This window comes from Equus caballus, chromosome 15 (genome assembly GCF_041296265.1).
Source record: "Equus caballus isolate H_3958 breed thoroughbred chromosome 15, TB-T2T, whole genome shotgun sequence".
Classification (NCBI taxonomy): Eukaryota; Metazoa; Chordata; class Mammalia; order Perissodactyla; family Equidae; genus Equus; species Equus caballus.
In genome coordinates this window covers 70,712,006-70,725,822 of record NC_091698.1, presented here as the reverse complement: position 1 = coordinate 70,725,822, position 13,817 = coordinate 70,712,006, and the positions used below count along the sequence as shown (strand labels likewise).

At 36.9% G+C, this 13,817-nt stretch overlaps 1 protein-coding gene across 6 annotated transcripts in view; it reads right to left on the bottom strand.

The window, feature by feature from the left end:
- THADA (THADA armadillo repeat containing) overlaps nucleotides 1–13,817 on the bottom strand; it is a 307,941-nt gene that overhangs the window by 271,941 nt on the left and 22,183 nt on the right. For all 6 annotated transcript variants that reach the window (XM_070235533.1, XM_001498963.6, XM_070235534.1 and 3 more), the window contains 5 exons: nucleotides 13,024–13,179; nucleotides 11,975–12,097; nucleotides 8,706–8,829; nucleotides 3,629–3,780; nucleotides 402–615 (listed from right to left, as the gene is read on the bottom strand). In XM_070235533.1, coding sequence (XP_070091634.1) covers nucleotides 402–615; nucleotides 3,629–3,780; nucleotides 8,706–8,829; nucleotides 11,975–12,097; nucleotides 13,024–13,179 — 769 coding nt within the window. The remainder of the gene's footprint in view (nucleotides 1–401; nucleotides 616–3,628; nucleotides 3,781–8,705; nucleotides 8,830–11,974; nucleotides 12,098–13,023; nucleotides 13,180–13,817) is intronic.

Here is a 13,817-nt window from a genome sequence, read left to right as displayed (position 1 = left end):
CCAGTTAAAACATAAACCCCAACAAAGAAACTACGCTCTGTATAGAAAAAACAAAGATGATCTGGCTATAGTCACAGTAAAATTTCTGCGGGAAAAAGAAGTACATTGTTAGTAAAGAAAGAGGTCTTATTTGAGCAAGGGCTTTATTAATGTACAGTTGTATATCTACTTATTTAACATGAATCTTCCCTTTAGAAACAAGTGTTATAGCTGAGTAAATCATTTCTTTGCTTAAAAGAGAAACTCAGGGTATTCCTATATGCCGGTAAACTACTATGCTGGTAATCTCTTAAATAAAAAACCACAAAGTAAATGTTTAACCAGTTGATATTCTAATCAAATGAACAGTGAGAGAGTAAGATATTGGTTTTGATAAATAAGAGCAAAAAGTCATTACAAACCCATTAATGTGTTCCTTTCCACCCAAGCAGCAGACTTATCTCCATCTTCACATGCAACTTGCTGAGTTTTTACGTACGCGGAAAGAGATGACGGGAGAGCATTCTGCCAGATTAACAAGTTCAGCATGTAGGAAGCTGTTACACAGTCATATGGTTTGGTGCTTGTGCTGAGCTCCAGTGCTGCCTGGAATAAGCCTTGGAGTTTCTCTGAATCCTGGAATAAAGCACAGACCCAGTAACTGTCACTGAAACATTTCTTTAATTTGAAGGAACAGCATATATTTAAAAAGAGAGCCTGCCATATAACTGTAACTCAATATGAACATTAATTCATTTCCCTTTCTCCCTGAATATAGGTTAGAGCTTTTATTACAGTAATTAATGATTATTACTAATCAGTTCTAGTGATGAGAGTCTTGAAAATAATTTCAGTTGGAAAATTCAACATTGATAAAGCTTCTTTTTAAAAGTACGTCTTTCTTCAGCAAAAACTATACTTTTTCCTGTAGAAATTCTGCTACGACCATAGCCAGATCATCTTCATTATTTCCACAGAGACCAGAGTTCTTTTGTATGTCAAGGTTTGCTTTGCCTGGGCATCATACTCCTGCCCTTCCTTCCCCCTTTCCACAGAGCTAGTTCAACAGAGAAAAATACAAATCCATACAAAAATACAAATCCACCAGGCTATTCCTGCCGAAGCTCCACGTACACGCATGGAAAATAAAGTGATCAGATCAGCCTCGGAAATTCCGAATCAGAGCTCCCACACCTATATCTCACACAAACATCCACTCACATAGCCTGTCCCAAAGAAGCGAGAACGAGGGACAGTTCACCGTTATACACACGGACAGCAGTGGGCTGAGGGTAGGAGACACAGGTCTTAGTCTCAACTCTACAGTTAACAAGTTGCTCATTCACCACAATGGAACTCAGGGTTTTGTTGCTCAATAATATTGATTCTACTAGGATTATTCCATAACTGTCTAATGTAAGGGAAATCATTATAAATTTAATTTTGAATTTGATTATAGGTACACCAATGTTTAATGTCTTACAATTTCAAATAATAGATATCAAACATACTAATTCAAATAGCAGTTTATTTCAATTTAAATTCTTTGCTGTTTGATATGTTTAATTTTCTATGACCTAAAAAACTTAAAGATAGTAGAGAAAAGATCAAATCTAAATAAATATTAGAAAGAACCAATTAAGCAATTAAGTCATTTTTTGTAACTGACCGTTAAGTCCCTGAATTGCTTACCTAAGGAACTAGTAAGAAACATAATCAATAGCCTTTGGAGTCTAAAATATCTTTGTTCTATCATCTGAGGTCAATCAAAACATAATATAAAGACCTTGGATATGCAGCTCCATGAGAAAGAAGGGCAAGAGAGTAGGTGAGTAGTAAAATCATATATTAGAAAGATATGCCATCAAAAATATGTGTATAGAACAGATTAGCGGCTACCAGGGGAAAGATGGGCTGGGGGGTGGGCACAAAGGGTGAAGTGGTGCACCTACAACACGAATGACAAACATTAATGTACAACTGAAATTTCACAAGATTGTAACCTATCATTAACTCAATTAAAAAAATAACTACCATTGAACGTAAAAAAAATATATATGTGTGTATAGAGTCTTTAGGTTATCAATCAAAAAATGCTTTACAGTTAACCATAATAAAAAAATTAATTATATATTATATAAAGTATGCCCAAAGAAAGACTTTGGAAATATGTAATTAATATTTTAAAATCTTGAATGCCTATTCCTATGATCATTTACTAATATGCAAGCCAGATCAGATAGTATAACCACCAAAATCCTATAGCAAGCCATATGTGCTACTAAGTCTGCTGAATTCTACAATTAATGGCTATAAACCAAAGCACACGTTTACCAAATTAGAGATACAGAGGCCCTCTAGGGCCCTTCACAGGTTAAGTAAGGAGCAGGTCTTTCATATAGGTGCTATCATAGACCTTACCCACCCCAGATACTCTCAAAATATTTGCCAGGAATGAGGCATAGTTATACATATGATACAAGGCTACAGTGCGATGAACGGTAAGAGGCAAGTGGGAGGGGTGTGTGGGAGAGAAGAAAGGAAATAGAGGAAGAGAAAGCATCTGCTTTAAAAACTACATGGTACAAAAATTAGAAGCCTAAGCACCAAAGAAGCTTCTGCTCACCAGGGAACCTGAAAGACCACAGGGATAGGTGGGCACTGGAGAGCAACTTACAATACAGACCCAAGTTAGAAAAGATACTCTGAAATACTGCAATGCCATCTGGAAGCCACAGAAACAGACACCTGTGCTCTCTGACATGTGGTCCTACAGAATGCCACTGCATCTACAAGCTGTCACGCCCTACAAAGAGCCTAATAGCCAGAGACTAGACCATGGCTCCGCTGCAGGCCCATAGGTGCCCTTGACCTCTGTACAGCTCTAAGAGAAAGCCAGAGCAAAGCTCTTCAGCCGGTGATCTCACAGCCTCAGAATAAGCCTCAAGGATACAGCTGAGCGCCTGGGTTAGGGGGTCCCCTGCAGACCCATCTCCATGTTGTACCCTCACCCCTGAGCCCGTCTTTGGTTCCCATCCTAAGGAAGGAAGTGCAAGTTGTCAGGAAGAGAGTGGGGGCTGGGGATGGGGAAGAAAGCCTAGAGACAAGTGTTATTAACCTCAAGGACTCTGAGTTTCAGTCTCAGTTTAGCTATTGCTTGTTGGAAAATCAGAAATGTGTTCTCTACCTCACTTACACTCAGCTTCCCAGTCTACTATCAGGGAGATTATCTCAAAAACTCAAGTTACTGTAAGTGATACTGTAAATGATGTGTTTTGATCGAACATTAACATGTCCAAGGGAACTGAGGAGACCACAGTTAACTAAAATCTACCAATAATCTTGTAAACGATAAAACCTACTGCCTCCTACACCTCCCTTTTCATCAAAACAATCAAAAAAGCAAAGCTCACCAATCTCAGCTTTGTTTTCTCTTATAATATTTCCTCCTTCCCCCCCATCCATCCCGACCTCCTCCATCCACCAGCCTGCAGCAGGAGAGGTATTGACGACAACTGAAACAGTCAGAAGATGTAAGAAGGCAGATGCAAAGAGCATGGACAACCCATAGACTGCTTTGCCTGCCGCTAAAATAGAAAGTTTTCATGCACGCATCACATTTACATTTACATAGGAAAAGTCCAAATACCTGAAATTGTACAACTGTTTTTGGTAACTTCATTAGAAGATCAAATGCTAATATTTTCACTTCTTCAAAGGTGCTGGTAAAACATTCCACTAGTGTTTGGAAACGACCAAAATCAATGTCATGACTCAGCTGATACACTGTTTGGACTCCACCTAAAAGACAAAAGGTTTAAAAGTAAGAAAAGAAATCAACATTTTGAAGTTATTTGGCCAAATTTATAGAAAATTAGTATAAAAATTCACATTTCATACTTTTATTGTGCTACCCACAATAGCATAAAAGAATAATTTTTCCATTAATTTATTTTTCCTAAGAATGATAAAATAGTATTACAATTATCCAAATAGGAAATAAACATTTTTTTTAAATTTGTTTAAAACCACTCCATTCTTTTTCAGTCATATATTATATAAACGATACCTAAGTTATTTTTTTGAATAAATTTAGCAATACAACTTTTTAAAAATCTTCATAAAACTTCTTGACCTAGAATCCAAAGTCCTACCACATCTTAGGTGAACTGACACAGAATAATCAATATGATGACATATCCTAATGGAATTACTGGGCATCAAAGATAAGGAGTCTTTTAGCCATTCAGGCAAAAAGCTCAATTCATCTACATAGCGGAAAAAATTAGGCTGGCTTCACTCTTCACCATAACAACATACGATGCTACTAGATAGAGCAAAGGTTAGAAAATCCTCAGGGAAAGGAGACTTGATGAAAAATTGTATGTCAAAATCTTATTCCAGTATCAAGTAGAACAGTAATATACACATTTTTGATTATGCAAGAAATTAAGAACTACATTTCTCCAAAAACTCTTTTCAAAGAAAGACGAATTTCAGCCAAGAAGAAATGAACAGAAAAACTATCACAGAAGAATGATGGCAGCCACTGGATTCATTTAACTTTAAGATTAAGACTAAACAACTGTGGGAATAATAGGTTTCACAGCAAAATGTGAAGAACATTTACTAAGCTTTAACAAATTAACCCCTGACAATAACTGAAAACATTCCTATGCTTACTTAATTTGAGGAATACTGTTCAATATAAATCAGGATGTGGGTTTCTTATTTAATCTTAACTCACAAGTTATTGCAACCCTGTGAAATTCCTGGAGCAAGCAAATGAAGTTTTTGTCACTTCACTCACATATCTGCTCAAATTTGTTTCTTCTTTTCCAATTCAGATGCCTTTCATTTCTTTTTCTTGCCTAACTTCTCTGGATCAAACTTTCGGTACAATGGGGAATAGCAGTGGTGAAAGTGAGCATCTCTGTCTTGTTCTTGATGGTAGGAGAAAGGCCTTCAGTATTTCACCATTGAGTATGGTGTTGGCTGTAGGTTCTTCATGAATGTCTTCATCACATATAGGAAGTTCCCTTCTGTTCCTAGTTTGCTGAGTGTTTGTTTATCGTAAAAGGGTGTTGAATTTCGTCAATGCTTTTTCTGCATCAATTGAGACCACCATGTGTTTTTTTTCCCTTCATTCTAATGTGGTATATTACATTGACTATTTCTTCTTATGCTGAACCACCCTTACATTCCTGGGATAAATTCCACTTACTTACTAACGGTGTATAATACTTTTAATATGCTATTGGACTTGGTTTGCTAGTATTTTGCTGAGAATTCCTGCATCTATATCTATAAGGGATACTGGCCTGTAGTTTTCTGTTCTTGTGGTGTCTTTGTCTAGCTTTGGTATCAAGGTGACGCTGGCCTCATAGAATGAGCTAGGAAACGTTACCTCCTCTCCAATTTTTTTGAAGAGTTTGAGAAGGACTGATGTTAACTCTTTTTGAAATGTTTGGTAGACTCACCAGTGAAGCCCCTCCCTCTGGACTGTCCTTGCTGAAAAGCTTTTGATTACTGACTCCATCTCTTTACTTATTACAGGTCTGTTTAAATTTTCTATTCCTTTTTGAGTCAGTAATTTGTTTGTTTCCTCTAGGTTATCTAATTTATTGGAAATACAATTGTTCATTGTATTGTCTTATAATCCTTCTTATTTCTGTAAGGTCAGTAGAAATGTCCCTAACTTTCATTTCTGATTTTAGTTATTTGTGCCTTATTTCTTTTTTTCTTAGTCAGTATAGGTAAAACGTTGTCAATCTTACTGATTTTTTAAAAAACCAACTTTTGGTTTCATTGATTCTCTGTATTATTTTTCTATTCTCTATCTCATTTATCTCTGTTCTAATCTTTATTATTTCCTTCCTTTTGCTAGCTTTAGGTTAAGTTTACTCTTCTTTTTCTAATTCCTTGAAGTGTAAAGTTAGGTTATTGATTTGAGATCTTTTTTCTTTTCTAATGTAGCCATCTACAGCTATAAATCTCCCTATGAGCACTGCTTCTGCTTCATCCCATAAGTTTTGGTATGTTGTTCTTTTGTTTTCATTCCTCTCAAAGTATTTTCTAATTTCCCTTGTGATTTCTTCTTTGACTCACTGGTTGTTTAAGAGCTCTGCTCAAATTTGAAGCCTTCTCTCACGCCACTATATGAACAACTAGCACTCCCCATCCTCCCAGGCACTCGATATGCCCCCTTGAAATATCTTTTTATACTATTTATTTCCATCTGAAATTCTATATATTACTTGTTAATTTATTGTCTGACTCCCTTCACTAAAATCTAAGCTCAAAAATGGGAAGCACTTTATTTCACACATTGCACATCGCTGGCTACTTGACATACAGTAAGTGCTAAATAACTATCTGGTGAACAAACCCTTTTAATCTAATTGTGGTATCCAATTTTCCACCATGAATACTGTGACATTTTATTCTGAGTAAGAAAGACGTGTGTGGCTTATTCTTCTTGAACTAGGACATACTTGAGGAAAGGCAGAAACTATTTTGAGTAATCATAGTCCTTCTTTAAAATAATATGAAAACCCACAGTAAAGTTCGTGAGATAAAGATGAAGAACGAATTTACAGTTCCCATCCTGCACTTCACAGTCATGCCTCTTTGGCCTCCTTTAACATAAATGGGTATAGAGTGGCTTGCTCCATTTGCATTACCTCCCAGTTGTTTAATTAACATAATCACTGTGACAACAGTTACTCCCCAACTATATGTGACTCATTCATTAGGAAAATGACTCTGGTTTTTCACTTTTAAGTACATTTAAATATATTAAACTACTCTCTCAACTGAAAATTACCAGTATAATTCAGCCTAACGTTATTTCCCACACACCTACATACAACTTATAACTACATTAAATGTACAGAAAACTTTTTGTTAAGTGAATAATCAATCACCCTCAGGTAAAACTTCATTTTCTAAGTTCAGTTGTAATACTACTGAAATTCCCTAAACTGATGGATGCCCCTGTATTCATTTTCTGTGCATGCTGTAACAAATTACCACAAACTTGATAGCTTACAACTACAGAAATCGATTCTCTCACAGTACTAAAAGCCAGAAGTCCAAAATCAAGGTACTGGTAAGGGCCCGCTCACTCTAAGGGCTCAAAGGGAGTATTCACTCGTCTCTTTTGATGGCATTTAGGCCCATCCAGATAACCCATGATTATCTCATTTTAAGATCCTTAACTTAATCACATCTGCAAAGACCCTTTTTCCAAGTAAAGTTCATATTCACAGGTTCTAAGGATTTGAGGTGGATATCTTTTGGAGGTCAATTTTTGGCCTACCGCACCTACCTTAATCAGGTGATCAAACTGTTCATTATGAACAACAGGACAAGCCAACATCATGTACCTCCTGCCCTGAGAAGAACATCACATCACCTATGCCGTATTTCTCCCAAAAATGCAGAACTTGAATCAAACCATGAGGAAACAGTAAGACAAACCCAGATTGAGATACATTCTTCCAAAATGTTAATCTCATGAAATAAGGAACTTTGCAGATTAAAGAAGGCTAATGAGACATAACAAGGAAATGCAAGGTGTGATCTTGGATTGGTTCCTAGATCACAGGAAAAAATTTTTTTTCCTTAAAAAGGCCACTTACTGAAACTGGCAAAATTTGAATATGAATTATATATTAGATAATAGCATCGTATCAACATTAAATTTCCTAAATTTGATCATTGTGTTATGGTTGGAAAGTTAATGAGAGAGAGAGAGATAAAGCAAATATGGCAAAATACAAACACCGATGAATCTCGGTAGAGGGTCTACGGCTGTTCATTGAACTATTCTTGAAACTTCGCTGTTGTTTTGAATTTTTTCAAAATAAAAACTTGAAAAAATGGTTTTCTTCAAATGAAGCAAGTCTGTATTAACAGCAAATAACTATCCTTTTCCCCTCCAAAAAATTATACTTTGCCTAAAAATTTAAACTGAAAAAAAAAATCCAACTTTAGTGTAAAGCTCCCTGGTCCTCTGGCCATTCCCTCCAAAAGAGCAGCTGAGCAGGATATTTTTCTGTTTGACCACAGTCAAGAATGAGCACAAACAAGAAATCACATTAAAATACACATACACTCACGTACAGGGATAAAAAGAATCATTTCTTGTCAAAAAGGGAAAAAACCCAACTCAGAGGGAAGTTAAATGTTCATCCTCTTGAGTAACCCGTAGAAGGAAAAACAAAGGTTATCATTAAACCAGAGTGCCTGTAAATGACATCCTCATATTGCCTTTTTGAAACCAGATTGAGACTTACGAAACAGATAGCATATAAGGGAAACCACATTTTAACCACAAAGACTCACTGAGGAATGTTATACATAAGAGAAACGATTATTTTTTTAATTTTTAAAACTTAAAGAACAGATGGGGCACTATCTTAAAGCAGCAACACAAGAACTGAGGAAATAAGAGCAGCAACTGTTCTCATAATAATAATTATCTATGAAAACTGTAGTTTTGCATTGCCAAATAACGGTCACTGAAAACAGTCTCTCTCCCTTATGCCCCTCATTGAAAAATTTAATTATGTCCCAATAAGAACTATACAGTGAGAATAAAACCCCCAGAAGAATCTAAACAAAAGCAACAGAACTGAAACTTCAACTAAACCAAAATGTTGACAAAGTATGTGATTTGCGAGGAAAAAAATAATTTTCCCCAAACATTATTGAAAACTTACCTTCTGGGACAGGAAAAACTTCAGCTATTGAGCCTAAAATGGTTAAAGCTGAAAATCTAGTTGGGTAGGAAGAGCCAGGAAACAATGCTTCAAAAAGACTGCTGCAAATGGAGGACATGAAATTCTAAAAAGAAAAATTACGATTGAGTTAACTCACAATAAGTTGCCTTCATAGTAACATATTTAAGAATGGAGTGTTTTTTTAATCGAGAGATAAGAGATTTGTAAAAACAATACTAGTTTTTTCACTTTGCTTGACAAGTCAACTTGACATCCTTGACCATGAGCTATTTCATGACTGCAATGAACCGTATCTTTGTAGTGTCACAAGAAGCGCAATTCCTATTGCAGTCTACACAAGAAAAAAAGACATTTTTGTTGAAAACAAGATCCATTCTGCCCTGACTTGTGCTGAAGCTGTGTGAATACTGATCTTCTTCACCAGAGGCACTCAGGCATCAAAGGCAGGTGTACTTTTTAAAGTTATAAAATGACCAAACAAATATCCAATATATACTACTTGATAAATTTGATAAATATAATACTTGATAAATTTGGCTATAATGAGATAGTTTATAAGAAGATTCCACTATTCCATTGTCTTCTATGCGCCCCTTTGAGGCTCCTGCTCTACCATTCTGTTTATACAAATGATAAAATACAAAACTGTTAGTAAAATGCAACAAACAAAAAGGCAAAGTGGGAATACTTTATCCAAATAAAGTCTTCTTCCTCTAATTAAAAAATATTTTTTAATAATAATTTCTGTGTTAGACCAAAGAGAAAAATTATAAGGAAAAGCTGTGATTTTCAAGCATCTCATATGCTGCTACACCCGAAAGACAGACACTTGTAAGTGAGCAGCCAATAAGCAGCCCTAGTCCCAGCTGACCCCCCACATTCATTCCTCTGGTCAAGGACATACAACCTTGGGGATTTATCCCACAGGCCCTTACAAGCCTTAAGTGAGAGTTTATTAATTTATTAATTCTATTGGGTTTGAAAGGAATAGGGTGCTTGTTGGAAACATCCTAGTTAAAGTAGTTTTAATTGTAAATGAGTAGTATAGTACTCACATTAAAGAGCACTAAGTTCACGCTTTAGGAATTATGTTATCCTAATCATAGTGTCATTTATATTCTTAGATATAGTTCTTTCCCTCAACCCGACTGTAATCACAATGGAGGCAAGGACCACCCTTTATATGTTTACATCCCTAGTCCTGGGCATAGTGTCCTACACACACAGTGGAGACTCAGTACATGCTCTAGTCACTTTTAATGGCTCCTAGTGAGGCTTCCAAAAACCTTAGCCTGGCGTTCGAAATTCTCTACTACCCATCCCCAACTTGATGTTCTAATTAATTTCTATTACTCAACCCCTCTGCTGCCTCAAGTATCTCATGTCATTCACACTAGTGAATTCACCACTCCCCAGATTCTTCCTGTACTTTCCTACCTCCAGGCCTTTATTGAAGCTGGTACTAGGGAAAACAACTATTCACGTTTTGGGATCAAGAGATCAGGACTGGAGTCTGGCTCCACCACTTGCTAGCTGGGAGACCTTGGGAAGGTTACTCAACTTTTCCAAACTTCAGTTTTCTCACTTGTTAAGTGAGCACAATAATGCCTCTCTCACAGCCTTGTTATTAAAGATTAATGAGAACATGGAGAGAAAGCATTTGGTAAATTTAAAAGTACTCTAGCTATTTATATTAGTTATTTTGGTATGAGATAATCTCCTTCACTAGACTAGAAAACATCTTTTCAACTAATAGCCTCTGCTTCTCCCTTAGCACTTAGTCTGTTGATGGGCACTGAGCCTACCACACACTGTGCATGACACTCACTGTTACAATGATGAATAATACAGTGCCAAAGTCACAGCCTCCAAAAGCCACAGGTGACTACAATTGCGAGAAAATATCAGAATCATGAGATTGACTCAGATTAACTCTAAAAGACTAGTTTCCAAAAAAATATGTATCCATTAGCACAAACTAAGAAACAATGCATACATAAAAATTCAGAATGTCAATCCACAAAAAAGATTTTGTGTTTCTAAGTACCTAATTCAGATTTTGCAAATGTCATTTTACCACTTGCAAAAAGCTGGAGATGTGTTTTCTTAGATCATCTAGCAATAATCTAAGACAGGCTTAAAAATAACTCTTTCACATACACAGTAAGTACTCAATATATAGTCACTTTTAATGACTCCCAGCGAGGCTTTTTAGAGTGATTCAGAGTTTACAAAGAGCTTTCTCATTTGATCCTCAAAATCAACCTTTTCAGAGAGGTTACTAATCTCACTTATAGTTGAGTAGACTCATAAAGTAAGCCAACTACTAGTTCAGTGGCAGAATTGGAACTAAACCTATGTCCTTAAAGTTTCAGTTGTGACTTCCCAATCTTCATTGTAATGATTCATAAAGACGAAGCCGCTTTCAGACTTTGTGTAGGAATATTTTTCTTCAGATGATTTTTTACCTTTCAAATACAAACTAAGGCCCATCCATACTAATGTTTAGAATAGGTAGTGAGTATGTCATGGCTCCAATATCATTAGTTTATTACACTTGTTTCCCTAAATGAAATAAAATAGGTAAGCTTTGTCCTCTACCTGGGTCTTAGGAGAAAATAAGAGTCTGCTTCTGGGAGGCTAGATTTGGAGTAAGAAACCAGTAAAAAGCTCATTTTGTTCTGACGGACATAAAGTGCAGGTTGTCAAGCTGAGCCCTGGCCCAGACTGGAACTGCTATGTCTGGGGTTCCATCCATTCCATTAACACAGTGCCCTGAAACCCAGCCCTGCTCTTCAAGCCCGCTCCAAAAGGAGACAGACATGAACCTCCATAGCTGGACCACAGGCCCGGAGTCACAAATGTAGAGCCACTGTAAATCCTGTTGGTCTAAAGGGGAAGCAGGCCCAGACACGGCAGTCTCCTAGACGAGATGTGGAAGACTTCAGGCCGGCAATTACCTTCTGGTTAAAGTACTAAATTCACCTGGCCCACATAAGCTATAAACTGTTAAGATTAACCCACTAATGTTACTCTGTAACAGATCTCAAGTCCAGCACAGGTTCCACATCGCAGGCTACCTCAAGGGAAACACCAAATCTCCAGAAGGAAGGTGTAAAACCCAGCTTAAAGGAAAAAAGCACAGAAGCACTACTCACCAAGAGACTTCCATTTATTTCCCTTTAATGTTTACTCATAGTTATTTTAGGTTTCTTAAAAATCCATATGTCTGGAAATCTATCACCTACCTTATACTGCTGTAAAGAAAGAGAAGGGTGCTGTGTGGTTAAGTCATTCTCTGGTTCATGTTTGCCTTTACTTTGCTCCAGTTTATAAAGTGTCTGAGAACTTTCCTGTATCCTACAAAACAACTTTTGAGAAAAAGAAAAATGAAGCACACGTGAGCCACATTAACCTTAAATGTCAGCCTAAAAGGCAAAGGAAAAACTCTTCTTAATTCTTCAGACTAAAATTGCAGGCAAGGAGAGTCCTAGCTTTTAAACTAACTTACTTTTTTTTTTTTCCTGCTGAGGAAGATTAGCCCTAAGCTAACATCTGTGCCAATCCTCATCCACATTATGTGTGGGTTACCACCACAGCATGGCTGACAAGAGGTGGAAGTCCACCCCTGGGATGTGAACCTGCGAACCCAGTCCACTGAAGCAGAGCACACTGAACTTAACCGCTATACCATGGGGCTGGCCCTTTAAATTCTTAAGATTTACACAGTGTTTCTTTTTACCAGAAAATTAACATTTATATTTTTAAACCAAAAACAAAATATTACTACAAATCAGAATACAGTCATTAAACCACAGCTCTATCTCCTTTAGGTTGTATGAACCTAAAGACAATATACTCACTTCTATACTCTACCAACTCTTCACCCCATCGACCTGTCCTGTGATACCTCAAGTTTGATTATCCAATAACGACCGTTTCATGAAGTGCTTAACGAAACTACAAAAATACAAGGGCATCCTTCCTCCTCTTACAAAAGTGTTCTTAAAGCTTTGCTCTGAAAACTCCATCACTAGATTTTTTTTCTTTCAAAAAAAAGAGCTCAAGTTTCATTTATTACACCTAAATTAAAGGACTCCTCACTCTGGATTTTAATCCCCAATGTGAACTTTATGGACTCACAGAATGGTCCTGAGAAGGGCCATGAAGAGAGGCGAAAGGCAGTCTAGTCCCATGGCCATTATTCTCACACTCTCTCAAAATCTTGGCAATTTGAAAAAATCATTTCCAGAGCAAAGCTCACCACTTTCCTGTACTTTCTAAAGAGAAATTTTACCTTTCTAAGCAGAGAACAAATCTGTTGCCGCACTGCTGGAGACTGACTGTTAAGATTGTACGTGATAAAGAACTGAATCCACCGCATTTCTTCTGTGGAAACGATTTCTGTGCTTCGATTACTTTCACAAAGCAAACCTAAGGTATCTATCCGTACCTAAAACACATCAAGCAATACAATGTTAATTTTTCTATGAGATAAACAAAGCCTAAGCCACCTGACATCTTTAATTATTTATATAGACTACCAAAGGAAAGAAAACAGTAAACCTCAGTTTACCTATATGTGCTTCCGAAAGCTTCCCTAATCTCAAAGATCCTGTGGTTACTTCCTATAAAATTATTTTATTAAATGTGTAAATTGGATATTTATAAAAGTCAACAGTCTTAAAGATTCTTATTCCACAGCAATGCTCAACTTCATTCTTTTTTCTCAGTGATCACTTTACCCCACAACCTCATCAGCTGGTCTCCTGGTTTCTTTCTGCTCCCACTCCGGAAACCCATCTCTGTTTCCATTAATTCCACATCCTTGCTAAAGACAAAGTGGCTCTAGTTCCCAGTTACCAAATGAATGAAATCTGAAGTCTTCAGCCTAGCATTGGAAGCTTCCACAAAATGGATGAAACACTCCACTCCTGCCTAACAATGTCCTTAATCACCCTCCAGGCCTTGCTTATCTGTGTCCTTCATCACCCTCCAGGCCTTGTTTATTTGTGTCCTTCCATTTTCTGTGCTGCTCCAATGCTTGCTCTCCTCTGATCACATTTATCACTGTCCTAATCAACCACCACC